The following is a 15,233-nucleotide window of genomic DNA, read 5'->3' on the forward strand; positions in this document are numbered from 1 at the left end:
GCTCTCTGGATGCAGAAGCCAGAGGAAGCTTGGCCACCACCTGGTGGTGTAAAATGAAGGGGAAGAGCTGGCCAAAATGTCTTCTAAGCTCATGCATGGGGTCCTTTTATCATAGTCCTTGGAGAGCGACAGCTGGACCCTCTGTAGACCACAACCATCCTCCTCAGTCCCCAACCCCAAATCTTTGCCACCACTGAAGAAAAATAGACTCAATGTTGTAGTTTATACAATTCAAGATTTATGTAAGTCCAAGATACTTAAGTTATTCTTAAATTGCACAATGCTAAAGACAGCCTATAAAAGAGTCAAACACACCACTGCAAGGTAATGAGTTATTTTTTTTTAAATAAATGTGTACAGAAAAAAAAATCCCCAAATGACAATCTCCCCATACAGCTTCCTGTCTGTGCACAGGCAGCGGCAGGAGCCCCCAGCTGGAGCAGCAGGGGCAGCAGGAGCCCCTGTTGGAGCAGCAGGGGCAGCAGTCCCACTCTGTGGGATGGACTTCTATTTCCGGGTGAAGAATGTGGACGAATTTTGAGTTCCCTTTGTTCTCCAGTGTGTCTTGTACAAAATGTTACATTTTTTAACATATATTTACAGAGTTTGCACAAATAGAAAATGATTACAAATTACAACCAGGCTTGGCAAGATAATAGCTTCCCCTCTCCCCACTCACTGGGGTCAGGTGTGACGATTGCTCCATATTTACATCTATGTTTAAAAAAGTCTGAGCTCCTTAGAGACCTGGAGGAAGTATATAAAAACTGGCTAAACGCCGTCAATTCATCCATGTGAGCTATAGAGGGATCCTACCAGTCGGTCCAAGTCTCATTCCCTGAATAAAGACTCTGAAACAGACCCTCTCAGCCAGCCCCACACCCGCCTTGGCCTGCCTGATGCAGCGTGTGGGATTTGGGAGGGGAGAGGGGATGGAACGAGAGCTGGACAAGCTGGTTAAGAGACCTTCCTTCAAACAGCCTCCAGCCGGGCTAAGCCAGCTGGCTGGTGAACCCCATCCTAAGGTTTTACGCTTCCGCAGGACTATAGAATGGGGGAAAGAAGACTCCAGAGAACAATGTTTGTTACTCTGATGTTAAATCTCTGTCCTGAGTGCCAAGCCCAATCTAAACAGTGCAAAAAAGACTGAAGTAGCTCAGGGGGCCGAGGTCAAAGGTTGGCATAGTAGCTGTCCACCCACTGTGCAAGGCCTCGCTCCACCAGCGACCGGTTTATCAACACCACCTGGAAAACAGAGTTTTATAGAGTTCCACACGGCACCTTGGGGCTAGGTCTCAAGACAGTGAGGGTTCCCCTACCCGAGTCCCCAGCCATCAGCCAGGGACAGGTGCAGACCCAGGGCATAACTACAATAGGGTTCTTTCTTACACGTTGTTGCTACTCTGGCACAGGATTCTAATAGCTTCAAGAAACCTGAGCCTTGACAGTAGAACAGGAGCAATGGACAGAGGTCCTGGGGGGGTCTAGAACAGATCTCCCCAGCTTGGCACTAAGGGTACTTTGTGTTGGAAGGGGCTGTCCCAGAAGTGACAGGTTCAACAGCACTTCTAGCTTCCATCAGCTACATGCCACTAACATCACTACGCCCAACCATGGAACCCAGTGTCCCCTGTGTCACTGGTCCACAATGCCAGAACAAGTTCCCAGCTAGCCACTGCTGCCGACAGCAAGCTGGGTGGAAAGGGGCAGACTCACTTCATCTCCAACCACACTCCACAGCCGAATCAGAGGAAGGCCAGTCGTACTGTAGCGTGTCACCTGGAGGGGCACGGGGTAGAAAACAGCTTAGGCTACACCGTGCAAGCTTTTAAGACCTGAGGCAAGTTCTACTATGTAACCCAGGCAGGCCTCGAACTCTAAATCCCCCTGCTTCAGCCTGGAGTGCTGGGGTCACAGGATTATACCAGGCCTGACTTATGCGCTTCAAGCTTGCAGTCACTCCAGACTCAGGCCATAGGACAGAAGGAATTTAAATGTCAGACCTCAAGAAGCCTGGACACTTGGCTGCACTAGGTAGGAGCCTCCACTGAGCGCCTGGCTGGTCTGCCAGCCTCCTGCCCCAACCACACACCTGCGCCAGCAGTGCTGTGTTGCCTGTCATCTCACTCATGGCTGCGTCTGCCTCGGGCGAAAAGTGGTCGTCATCTTGAAGAGAAGAAAAAGAGAAAGGAGTGTTCAGATACTCACTGGGGCAAAAACAATCTTGCCACCTGCAGGCTACTCCAGATGCTGCAGACTTCAGGACTGTGTCTAGGAGAGCCATCTTGCTGGCAGAGCCTATGCCTCTCTGATGCAGGAGGGCAAACAGAGAAGCCCCAGCTGCACACATCCCCCAAGGCATAGCGCAGACAGAAAGGCTGCCTTCGAAGCAAGCAGGCTTCACTCCCACTTATCTGGGGGCCAGCTATGCAAACAAGTGTGTGCACCTCCACCAAACCAGCAATGCCCCAGCAGACAGGAGGGTACGTCCATCCACTTTACAGGCCAAGGCTGATCCTCAAAGGCCAACCGGCTCCCACCGGGGCACAGGAAGCACTCCAATCTAAGCAGCTGGCCAGTTTATGGGTGGCCACCCTCTAATAGGCAGGACGCCGAGGTGCCTTCTACTGGGCTGGCGTACAAAAGTGACATACAAGAACATGGCCCAGGCAGGAAGTGATAAGGTGGAAGCAAGAACTTGCACGGTGTGGAAGAACCTGGCGATAAAGGAGGGCCTATCTCGGTGGGTCTGGCCAGATTGCCTAGATGAACAGGACGGAGAGAAAGGCAGGCGAGAAAGGAGGGAACGAAACGAACGCAGCCTGCCAGTATTCTGACAGGACTTCGGCTGGCTGTAATGCTTCTGTTTCCCTTTTGTTGTAAGACAGACTCTTGCAGTATATGTAGCTTAGGCTGGCCTCCAACTCATGGTCATCCTCCTGCTTTGGCCTCCTGAGCACTAGCATGGCCAGTGTGCAGCACCATGCCTGGTTCTTACAGTATGTCCAGAGCAATGAAACTGGTCTCTACAAAACAGGATCTGAAGGGCCTGCCTGGGAGACGGGATGGATTAAAGACCTTACCAACAGCCAGAGAAGCTGTGATCTACCACTTTCTACATCAGTACGCATGTGACTCACCGCTACCCTGAAAGACAAGCACCAGCTCCTCACGCCAGAGGACAGTCGGGCTAAGGGATGGGAGCACTCTTCGCACTTGTCCTCCAGCACTGCTTCCAGTCTCAGACACACAGGTCAGCACAGACCCCACCATGCCCTAAGAAGCTGTGATCATGCCGAGCAACGTGCTGACCTCCTGCCCAGACCACGCTCTAAAGTACCTCCCTGGAGCCTCAAGCTGGCACTGGGTAAAATGCAAAGCAGCAGACCCCGGATGAAGGGCCACAGCAGTTTGTCATGGCCTGGGGACTTGCTTGAAATCCGAGATCCTGGGCCCTAGTCCAGACCTACTCAACCAGAAGCTACAGTGGCACCAACCATATTTACACAGGCTCCAGATGAGAAGGAAGGAGGCTCCAAGAAAGCCTGGTGCCCACCAGTGCCCAACCCGCAGCTGGGGGCCCCGCCTGTTACCTGACAATGGAACCACACAGTCCAGAAGGACTTCTGCTCCTTGGAATGGCAGGGTCACAAAGTCAGACCTGGAAAGGCAAGGAAGGGAGGGTTCAACACGGACCACCAGTACTTGAATTTACCTTCCAGTCAGCACAGCAGCCTACGAGCCAGGATGACGTGCACCCCCGAATGCAGGCGGGAAACTGCAGCAAGCCTGACTCGGAGGCCCTGCCTTTACCAAAGTCACAGTCTCTCACTTCTGATGCCTGGCACCTGGGGCTTCTCCCACAGACCAGCCTCTAGTTACGCAGAGCTGGGGCAGGTCATTGTGCTTCTCTACACCTGACTCCGTTAACACAAAGCTGGCAGCAGGAGGGAGACTCCAGCCCCACCTGAAGCTGGGCAGAACTGAGCCATGCACCCCATGCCATGCAGGGTGACTGGTGACTAGCCGAGGAATCCCACTCACCTAATTTGCCGGAGCACGTCGACTTTCACCCTCTTATATCCACCATAGTCCACGTAGCGAATCTCCACCTCATTGGTCTCCTCATAGGAGGCCACTACTTGGGCTCGCCACCAGGCCCCGTCCGCACCAGGGGCAGCGCAGATAACAGTTACTGCAGGGCGGGAGGACAAGCGTGTGGAACACAACTGGCCTGGGCAGGGCTGTGAGGGCTACCCTGGTCATTGCTCCCCACCTTCCCACATGGGCAGAGGCATGCATTTCCATGGGCAGTGGGCAGGGACAGTACACGTCCTCCATAAAGCCTCTCCCAGAGCCAAAGACAAACAAGGAAAAACCCAGAACATGGGAAATCCTGCTTAGTATATTCCCAAAGCTACCAAATCCTGAAAGGCCTTCCGCCTAGATCCATGAATCTGAAATCTACTGCGGCCTGAAACTAGCACATGACCCAGTCAAGCAAACGGGGTGAGGACTGGCCTTTGTGTGTCTGTGCGCACATGTGGAGGGCAAGGACAGCTTAGCTGTCACCCTTCTGGACTGTGTCTTTTTGTTCTTTTGTTTTTGTCTTTTAAATGATGGCTGGCAGGGTGAACCCTAGGATTCTGCCTATCCCTGCCTCCCTGTGCTGGCTCTCTCTCCTCTCTCTCTCTCTCCTCTCTCTCTCTCTCTCTCTCTCTCTCTCTCTCTCTCTCTCTCACACACACACACACACACACACACTTTTTTTTTTTTTTTTTAAATAAATGAAACTCATCCTGGAAAGCATTTTACTGAGTTACCGCCCCAGCCCCTGTGCCTAAGGAAAAGTCCCCAAGAGAATCAAGAACTGCCAAGGGCAGCAGAGCTCAGTGGCCCAGCACCTAGGGTCCAGTCTGCTCCAGTCCACAGCGACTCTGATGGAGAGCCTGACCAGAAGGGCATCCATCCTAGGTCTGTCTCTAGCTCCCAGCATCTAGCCTCAGCCTCAGGAAGTACAGAGTGTCTCCAGGCAGCCATCAAGCTGGCAGCCATGGTATAAAGGTCACAGAAACACCCTTAGAACCTCCAGTAGCCAACTATGCCTGGTCCTGACAGACAGCGAAGCCCTGGTGCAGTCACCCTTAGACTCCAGCTTGATCTGCACTTCTAAGGCATTGGAGAACCTGATGAAAATGAAAACCTCATTCTTCCAAAAGGAAACAAACAAAACCGCAACCGATAACTTCAAAATGTTCCTCATGTCTCAAAGCCCACAAGGAGACTAAGATAAGAGGAATGTTGACATTTAGTTCCTTCCCCAATGATAAAAGCAACAAAGGGGGCTAGAGAGATGGTTCAGTGGTTAAGAGCATTGCCTGCTCTTCCAGAGGTCCTGAGTTCAATTCCTGGCAACCACATGGTGGCTCACAACCATCTGTAATGAGGTCTGGTGCCCTCTTCTGGCCTGCAGACATACACACAGACACAATATTGTATCCATAATAAATAAATAAATAAATTAAAAAAAAAAAAAAGCAACAAAGGTACCAGTTACATCCCAGCCTCTGCTCAAGCGTTGTCTGATCAAGTCCCTTCGTTTCAGAGATGGTTTCCTAACCTGCCACGTGGCAACAACAACCCATTGCACAGGTGACAAATACATGCCAAGTGCTCTACGTGACACGGACTGCATTATCATTCTACTCCTGGTGGCGAGCCTGGGTACCACTTGGTATCACCCCACTTAGAAGACACAAAGCCCCGACTGAAGACATGGCTCCATGGTTAGGAGTGCTGGCTGCTCTTACAGATGACCTGGGTCTGACTCCTAGTAGCCACATGGTGGTTCACAACCATCCCTAACTACAGTTATAGGGCACCTGAAGCCCTCTTCTGATCTCCATGGTCACCAAGTATACACATGGGACGCATACATATATGCAGGCAAAATACTCACAAATAAAATTAATAAATGTAATTTTAAAAAATTTAAAAAGAAGACAAAGTGTTGGGGCTACGATCTGAGTCCACGAGAAAAATGTCGCTCCAATCCTACTGCTTTGGTCATCCGTGGAAATGCTCCTAGCCAGAAAACTCAACCCAGCACAATTCCATGGCAAAGCAAGAACTCAGGGATGCTGCCATTTGAGGGAGTCTCAAACAGTCTTTTCCTAGTCCAGGCCAAGTGTGGAATGGGCAACCCACCTGTTCTACATGTCTTGGCCTGACCAGAACCCAGGACTCTCCTTGATTGTTTCGGCAGCACTTACTTTCCACTGGGGTGGGCAAGGTGGGGATGCCAGGCTGAGAGTAACAGAGGTACATCTGCTGGTCCAGGCTGCGCAGCGCGTGGAAGGTGGGGTGTGTGTGCTGCTGTACAAACAGGTGCCCAGCACTGACCTGGTTGACCACGATGACTTCCACAGTGACACCATCAGGCAGCATGAGCTGGAGGAGGAAGAAGCAGCCAACACTGTATCAGTTCTTCTCATGTTTGGGATATACCCCGAGGACCCAGGGCCAGTCTGTGGGTCCAGAGAGCAGAGGTCCGTTGGCTGCTGCGCTGTAATACCAAGACCTACCAATAGAGGCAGCCTCCCCTCAGGATCAGACAGGGGAACTTCCTAGTCCAAACTAACTGTATGTGTAGTGCTGTATCCTCACACAGGTTGGGCAGGGGTCCAAACCCTGGAGCATGCCTGCCCTCCTTCCCTCCTTAGTTCTTTTGATATAAGACTCAAGGAAGGCAAACATGGGAGTGAGTAGTTTGCTCAGGACATGCCTGAGAACACCCGGTGGGCAGCCTCAGGCCCCTGCAGACCTGCAGCAGACTCCAGAAAGTACAGGCCTGCTGCTAAGATCTGCAGAGCTGGCGTCCTATTTATTCCTCTGCGCCTTCTACCTGGCCCCTAAATCATGCTCTCCTCTACCCCCAGAGATGTCCCCTCCTCTTTTCACTTTGGGTGGGGTCTGTAGGTGGGCTCAGCTCTAAGGCTGCCTGTGAAAGGTGCTCTCTGATTGGCTTGTGCTCCGGCACCATTTTCCCCAATGCTAAGCTAAGGTAGTGGAGCAGGGCTCTGCACTCAGGAGGGTTTGAGTTGCACCTTCCTGCCTGGTGGCCCCAAGAGCTTCCTTTGACTTCTGTGGGTCCTCCCAGCCCTGCAGACTTCAAAGCACCTGGAGTCTCCTTCCCAGTCCCAGAGAGCAAGCAGAATAGGAGGGGAGGAAACCACATATACTAGTCACTCCATTATTTAAGAAGCCACGGTGCCCGGGAAACCTCCGATTCAGGAGTAAAGCATGGAGTGGGGCCAGCCCACTCCTGAACGCCCACAGTGAAAGAAAGGAACACTACCCCACCCAAACCCCCACTGCACAAGGGTCAGCTCAAACACCTCCGTCCTAGACAAAACCCAAAGGGGCAATTTTCCTGAAGCAGCCTGATCAGCCTAGCTGTGAAATGCAATAATAGTCTGTGGCAAGAGAACTCTGCACATCTACTCTCAACAAGGCACCCCACCGAAGGCCTGAGACACACCTGCTCACTGCTTGGGAGACAACAGCTTCTCTAAATTCTAGGGCTTCCAGATTGGGGACTCTACATTGACCAACTACAGTCTAGGCAGTCCCTGGTGAGATGAAGAGGAGGGAATCCTGTACCAGGGCCACTCATTACTCAGCCTAGCTGACTAGAAAGAACATAAGGACCCATCTAAGTCTCAGCAAAATCTTTCTTGGCAGATCTGACCCAGGGCCTCTGGTAATAGGCAGTGACTGTAGGTACAGCCCCAGCTTTTTAGGAGACCACATCCGGTCTCCTAGCTCAGACTTCTTTAGGCAAATGCCTAGAAAAAAGAAAGCATGACCAAGAGGCAGGAAAATATAGTCCTCCCAGTGTGGGGTCAAGAGGCCCTGGCTTCTTGTCAGTATCTATCTTCAGAGAACACGCCGGCTGGCAACAGAGCTGAGTAGAGAGCAGGGCTGAGCATGGACACACCCATGGGCCTGTTTGACCCATGTGCTAACGGTCTCTCAACTGGGATAAATTTAGGGGAAGGGACAAGAAGTAGGATCCTGGTGAACATGCTCACCCAAGATGTCATCGGCAGGGAAGGCAGTGCCAGCGAAGGCAGTGGTGGCGCGTAGATATTGGTGAGGTTCAGTTCCTTAAACTTCTTCCCAATCAAGTTCAGAGCTTTGTCTACATGGTGCTGAGAGCCTAAGGGCAAGGGACAAGACACACAGCCACCGTAAGAGCCAAGTGACAGCAAGCACAAAGCTACCCACATGCCACGTATAGGATTCTAATGTGCAGGGTTTCTAAGGTGCCAAACAGTTGGCTTTGCTTAAAGTTATTTAAATCCACTCACCTCTGACCTTTACCAATCTGACCCATGCTTTGAACACAAAAAGAAGCTGGCAGATGGGAAAGGCATGAATGGCTTTGGCCGGAAGGTACCTGAGCTCTGTGAGGGAAATCTGGGTGACACACACTGTGCCCCAGGACCCTGGCCGTATCCATTGAGCACCCATCCTCATCCTGGCCAGACAGAGAGATGGTGCAGAGGGACAGTGTCTCCTGCAAACAAGCACCTAAACTGAAAGAGCCCAAAGGGGTCCCCAGTGTGCACTCTACCTAGAAACCTACGGTTTCTGTTCAGAGGCTAAAACTCCAAATGAACAATTGCAACCTGGACGCGGAGCTAAGCACAGGAGAGACACAGCACTGACCTTCTATGTGGCAGATCTGGATGTTCTGGGTGTAAGGCAGGGTGGAGATGTAGATCTTGGCACCAGATGTCTGCTTCAGAAAACTCACGTACCGACCCTGTTTGCCAATCAGTCGACCGACTAAGTGCTTCCAGGAAGAGAGGTAGAGAGGTGAGGAAAACAGGAACCCAGCTCCTCGCTACCCAAAGACCTAGGCTTGTTCTGTGTAAAGTCAAGCTCATATTTACTTTTCACAACTGTTCTAAGCACTTAGGTTCAACCATAGAACCTATAGAACAGACAACATGATCATTTTACACATGAAGAGAAATAAGCCGGGACACACTGGGGGCCCACCCAAGACGACACAGCTGCTGAGCAGTCCGGCCTGGGACTCAGCATCTCATCCCAGCCACGTGGCCAAGATGCAGAGCATTAAAGAAGCAGCACCCTTCCTACTCACACATGTGCACATCCATGTATGCACACACTCACTCAAAGCTTCACTGCTAGAAGGGTCAACTCTAATTCCTCACATCCTTGCCCCTTTAGTGGCCACAGACAAAGAAACAGGTGGGACAATGGAAGCCTAAGAACACTCAGGCTCCTACCCCACTGCGGAGGGACAGCATGTCTGAGGGCCTAAGTGCACTAGAGTTCAAGGCAAACAGAAGACACCAGACTTAAGCACGACGTAAGACAAGCTCTGCAACTATTCTAAATGACCCCAGTCCTGGAGAGTAGCAAGGGACATGGTCCCTTCACCCAGAGCCTTCCTTACCATGCCCTCTGTGACCACTGAGGGCAGGATTGGTAATAAGGTCACTGGGGAAGAAAAATTACCACGGGAGCCAGCAGCCCAGGGTCAGCATAGGAGTCTTGACCCAAAGTTCAGAGTGAGCCAGGTCTCCAGCTCAGCACGGAGCCAAGTGCCCTGGGAGTAAGCAGTCTGCCAATTCTGAGTCCCAGCGATAAACACTAATTCGTTGTTAAGTTCTAAGAGCAAGGGGCTAGAAACCACTGGGGACTGGGGAAACAACAATGTTCATACAATGGATAATGCAGTTAAAGCAATGTAAAGACTAGCACGGGAAAATTAAAATGGTTAACTATTTAGAAGTAGTAATTAAAACACCACAATCTTGGTTTTAACAACCAGAGTGTGAAGCGAGAAGGAAGGCGGGCCAGAGCTGGCCTGCCTTTGCTTCTGGGCGTTCCTTTCTCTACAGCAGTTTAAGCTCTCCTCCGTTATCAGTACACTTTACAGTGCAGAGCTGGAAGGTCTGAGTGCAGCCCACGCAGGAGCCTGGAGGACTAGCAAAGCATGCGAGCGAGTTAGAACTGATGTCAGATGGCCTGCCTGCAGCTTCCCAGCCTGGCTCGTCAAATTCACAGACCTTCTTTAAACCTGGCATTAAGGGAACTTTGACCTCCCACAGAATCCAGCCTAAAGAAATGTTACCACCCTTACCTTTGGCACCTCTATCTCCCAGATGATGAGATCCACCTTCTTAGGGTTGGAGCTGGCCTGGGCATTCTGGAGGCTGTCAGGATTTGTAAGCCCACAGCAGCTGTCCACTGAATCCATGCTGTTCCCGTCAGAACCTGCTGGGAGGAAGCGGCATATACACATACACACACACAGAGACTCCAGCTCAGCCCTAACTATCACAGCTTCCCAAATCCCCAATACTGGGGGGCCCTGCACATCTCCCTTCTGCAAGCTTGGCAGACACCACTCAGTTCACAGACTAGAAGGCTCAGTAAAATCCAATGAAAGGAGGCCTAGGGTCCCACACACCTAATTTTAGCCTGTCACTTAACAGTCCTGATGGCTTATTTGGCAGCCGTGCCTACCACAGCTGCTTGGGTCAGACTCACACGTAGTAAGCTAGGAAGAGATACACTCTGTGCCCAGGGAGAGGCATATACACGTTGTAGCGGAGAGGGAAGCTAACAAGATGACCCACAGATCCACACGGGCCCAGGAGCAGGCCTCTTGTCACAACCGCCTTGCTCCATTGCCAAGCGTCCCGGCCTCTCAGGTCAAGGACCTCCAAGGCCTCAGGCCCAGGCTGGGGATATGGGAATGGGGGGTCTGGGGTAAGTTGGCAGTCACAGTGATAGCCTACGGAGGGTCCCATTCTCAGTCCTGATCAGGGCCCGCTGGTCTCGGCCAGGTGTGGACAAAGGCTGGTGAGCTTCCTCCCTTCCCCGATGGGCTTGGCTTGTGAAGCTCTGAATATGGGGTGGCTCAAACAGCCCCTGGTAAGCGCGGCAAAGGGTCTGTGACTCTGACACCAACTCTGGCTGTTCAACTCTTCCCAGGACATGACAAAAGGACCATTGCAGAAGAGAAAAAGACCAAAGAAGCACCAGGGACCATCAGTGCAAGGTAAGATACTCGGCTCTGGCAGAAATACCAACTTAATGGCCTGAAATAGGTCACTCCTGAGAGTTGACTAATTAGGCTTTTTTCCACCCGGTTTCCCCAAACTCAGGACTAACACTTTTCCAAGCAAGCCATGTAACCGCCTGGATATAAAAGACTAAGGCCTAATGGAACTCTCCACCCCTAGGTGAAAAAGAGAAGAGTCACCTCCAAAGTGACCTCCCTCAACACTAGGCTTGAGGCAAGGACCCCACCCACCCACCTACACACTCAAGAAAACTGTTTGGCCAGTCTTCTGGAAGCAAAACAGGCTGGTTGGGGTTTTACTGCCACAAGGCCCTTGGCCTTTAACCAAGAGAACAGGGCTGGCCAATACCTGCAGTTCAATGGCTCCCAGGAGTAACTCAGAACCATACTAGGCCTTCAGCGGGCTGCATTCATTGACCAGTTTCCAGCTCCCTCGGCCAGGCAGTCCTGTTCCCGGCCCCCTGAGCTTCAGCCCCAGGGGAAGCGCACAAAGTAGGGTTAAGGCTAACCTGAGAACACCAGTGCTCTAACCTCAGGCTATGACCAATGGGGAACCCTGAACCTCCCGCTCCCACTGATTATGGTCTCCTGCTATGCTCAGAAGCCTCAAGGCTTCTCTGCACAGCTTCTATAAGCTGTCCAGAGCAGGAACAAGGCTGAGGAGTTCATTACAGTAAAGGGCATCAGGAAAATAGAAGCTCCTTTACTCGAGATGTTTTTAAAAACCTTTCTTTTTGCACATTTTAAGATGCCGATTTTTTATCTTAACATTTTAACACTCCAGCATTGGGGTGTAGTTTACAGTATCTGGCCTCCCACAGTTACAATGGGCAGAATTTGCTTTCTTTTAGAGCTATGTATAATCATCGTGGTCTCAATCAACAGCATCTTGGGGTGACAAAATCCAAAGTGTGGTGCCCCCCAGATTCTAATGAAAGCAGTAAAACACCCGAGAAAAATTATGAAACTGAATGGCTGGGAACAAACAAGCTATGAGCCGCTTGGAAGTCACTGGGAGAGAATCAGAGGACCCCTGGGGAGCTGCAGAGCAGGGTCAGGAGCTGCTGACCTGTATGTTAGCGGTCTGAACTGTCTACGCTGGGGTCAGCACTCGAAAAACCCAGTGCACCCTCCGTTACCAAAGTGCCCTCTTTCCCGGGGTGGAACTGCAACTGCACAGAAAAAGGATGGCTGAGGCTCTGCAGGAGGAGGTCACAGCAACAACCCAAGACAGCACGAGCCTCCCTCCAGTGCTCAAAGCTGTGGCTGTCCTGGGGGAACTTACCCTGCGAGGGCTTCTGGAGGAGAGCAGGTGGAGACATGGAACAAGCACGTGAGTAAAGGAAGTCAACCATTAAGAGATGCTCACCCATCCCTGGAGCTTGGGAAGTACCATTAAGGGGTCCTCATCCTTAGAGGCCCACCAAAGAGTAGGTGTCCAAATGAGAAGAGGCACTAAGGCTGGCTGGTGAACCCAACAGTCCTGGTCCCTTCTAAAGGTTGGGGGAGCTTCCCTGGCTAGACAACCCATGGACAACTCTCAATGCCTTGGGGCCTCATGGTCACCTGACTTCTCGGGGACCCACCACCTCGTGAGGTGCCCAGTTGCGCAGGTGTCTGGATAACATAGAGATGGGCAGCATCACTTTGTGGCACACGTGGCAGAAGGGAAGAGTGGCAAGTAGCTTTTGCCTAGCAAATAATGGGAGCCCTCCCAGATTCACCAAGAAAGCACCGAGGTCCTCCTACCTCCTGAGTGATCTGCGTCTGCATCCATGGTCCATCCATCCTCAGTCCCCAAGTCTGAGAACTCCTCCTTCAGCACCCCATTGCTGAAGAGCTCAGTACTATCTGGCAGTGGTGGGGTGACAGCTTTGTCTCCGGGGCTTGAGTTGGTCTCTGTGCAAGAGTCTTCAAACCCCGAAGTACTCAAAGAATCTGAGCACGGCCCCGAGGTGGTCACTGAAAGGACACCCTGCCTGTTGTTGGACATACAGGTGACAAAAGTGTCATCTCCTCCTGGGGAACCTGCCCCATCCAGAGACTGTCTCCGGAGGGGAACTGGTGCTGGGCAGGGGGCCAGGGAGATGTGATGTGCAGAGTTCTTTGGCTTCTGGTCCTTGGTGGGGCTTGACAGAGGACTGCTAAGACAGCTCACATAGGTCTTTGGTGGCAAGGCTTCTGCTAATGGGCTGGCAGTGGCGTTTGTGCCAGAAGCAGGATCTGGGGTGTCTTGTCCCAGGCCAGTTTTCTGGCTGGCTGGGACAGAGCTCTCCTCCAGCTCCTGAGGCTGAGTGGCTGGGGTTGGATGCACTTGTGCCATTGTCTTGCCCATCGTAGTGGCCCGCATCTCTTCGGTTGCTTCCAAGATCACCTGGGAGATAATCTGGAAAGCAGCCTGCTCAATCTGATCATTTTTAGGCAAGGTCTCCTCTTTGACCTGCTCGCTAGCCAGGTCTCTGTTCCAAGTATTGCTACCTCTGACCTGGGGTACCAACACGTCCTCATCCTTAACCAGCTGTGAGTGAACCGGCTCCGCAAAGCTACCTGGCAACTTCCCAACAACACATTCTTCCTTCTTTGCAAGCTCAGTCACCTGTGGGGGGCCATTGCTCACCTTTTCTCCTCCACCTCCCCAGGGAGCCAGGTTTGGAACCTCACTTTTCTTCGCTTCTGAGATGCACTCCTGGGACACCAGGACTTCCTCTGGTACACTTTCCCCCAACACAGCGTCTCCAGTCCCCTCTGCCCTGCCTGTCTCTCTCGCTTTCTCTCCAGAGGCTGCACACTGGCCCAGCCAGCCCCTTCCAGGTGTTTTGCCCAAGGCAGAATCTTGCTTATACCCTTCCACTGCTTCCAAGGGGAAGGGCACTTCCTTTGGGAGAAGGGGACATCCAAGAGGAACAGGTTTGGCTTCGTCCCCCATCAGGGAGAGTTCCACCTTTGAGTTGCCATCTCTACATGGCTGCGGCCTGGTGTCTACGTTGCTGGGGAGACAGCCTGAGGACTCTGATCTTCGGCGAACCTGACGTGTCCTTGGCAAGGCTGGGGGTTCTATAGAAGACTTGCCCACAGAGAGCTGTTCCGGTTCTGGAGGCTGTGCAACACTGGGGGGCACAGACAGGACTGTAGTACAAGCCTCTTCACTGGGGAGTCGGTCCTTGATGGCAGGGCCAACTTTCAGTGCCTCCATCTGCTCATCGCTGCGGCTGAGTCGATCTTTTTTACGAGAGAAAAACCACCACCAGCCAAGGAGTGCTAGCATTCCAGGCAACGCCAAGGGGAAGAGTGAACGGAACTGGATTGCCATCTTGGAGGCGAGGTGAAGAAGCTATCTATGCCTAGGGAAAGTGAGGACAAAGAAGATATGTTACAGAAGCCAGTTAGGCAGTATAGAAAGCTGTGCACAGCGGTGGTGCACCCCTTGAATCCCAGCACTTGGGAGCAGCTGTCAGATTCAAGGCCAGCCTGGTCTACATAATGAGTTCCAGACCAGTCATGGCTACAAAAAACAAAACATGTTTCAAAAAACAAAACAAAACCAACTGGGGGTACAGGGACTGTGCACTGACAACCATCGGGGGTACAGGGACTGTGCACTGACAACCATCGGGGGTACAGGGACTGTGCACTGACAACCATCGGGAGTACGGAGACTGCACTGACAACCAACTGTAGGTATGGGGACTGTGCACTGACAACCAACTGTGGGTACAGGGACTGTGCAGTGACCCAGTACATTACACCTGCACATGAGTTTGTGTTTGGTTGCAGAGAGAGACAATGTAATGCCTCAGCACTCCCTGACTGGCTCTCATGTTCAGCAGGGATTGAGAACATCTTTCTAGGACTGTCGTTTCTTCAAGAGTGGTCTACAGACCAAAGCCGCTACCCACACCCCAGAACCTGCTAGAGGCCCAGCCCTACTCAATCACGTTTGTACTTTAACAGGATCCCCAGGAAAGCTCTAGACATACTACGGTCAGGAGGAATGTTTGAGAATAGGAGACCTAGATACCCCAAAATGAAGGGGATGATGAAGTGCAGGGAAAAAGAGGTCATTCCAGAAAGCCCTTCCAGCTGTTAAGATGAACCTCGAAAG

General features: G+C 51.9%; 1 protein-coding gene across 2 annotated transcripts in view; it reads right to left on the reverse strand.

Moving 5' to 3' along the window:
- Window positions 1-221: 221 nt before the first annotated feature.
- Window positions 222-15,233, reverse strand: part of Akap1 (A-kinase anchoring protein 1) — a 31,428-nt gene continuing 16,416 nt past the window's right edge. Inside the window, exons 2-11 of one of the 2 annotated variants that reach the window (XM_057775220.1) lie at window positions 12,881-14,472; window positions 10,184-10,317; window positions 8,734-8,860; window positions 8,094-8,221; window positions 6,273-6,450; window positions 4,045-4,195; window positions 3,594-3,661; window positions 2,093-2,166; window positions 1,717-1,779; window positions 222-1,245 (exon numbers count right to left, since the gene is read on the reverse strand). In XM_057775220.1, the coding sequence (XP_057631203.1) occupies window positions 1,171-1,245; window positions 1,717-1,779; window positions 2,093-2,166; window positions 3,594-3,661; window positions 4,045-4,195; window positions 6,273-6,450; window positions 8,094-8,221; window positions 8,734-8,860; window positions 10,184-10,317; window positions 12,881-14,441 (2,559 nt within the window). In that variant the 5' untranslated portion in view covers window positions 14,442-14,472 and the 3' untranslated portion in view covers window positions 222-1,170. Of the gene's footprint in view, window positions 1,246-1,716; window positions 1,780-2,092; window positions 2,167-3,593; window positions 3,662-4,044; window positions 4,196-6,272; window positions 6,451-8,093; window positions 8,222-8,733; window positions 8,861-10,183; window positions 10,321-12,880; window positions 14,473-15,233 lie in introns of both variants that reach the window. The other variant, XM_057775219.1, reaches the window with a different exon arrangement.

The sequence above is a fragment of the Chionomys nivalis genome, chromosome 7 (assembly GCF_950005125.1).
Source record: "Chionomys nivalis chromosome 7, mChiNiv1.1, whole genome shotgun sequence".
In the NCBI taxonomy this organism is placed as follows: Eukaryota; Metazoa; Chordata; class Mammalia; order Rodentia; family Cricetidae; genus Chionomys; species Chionomys nivalis.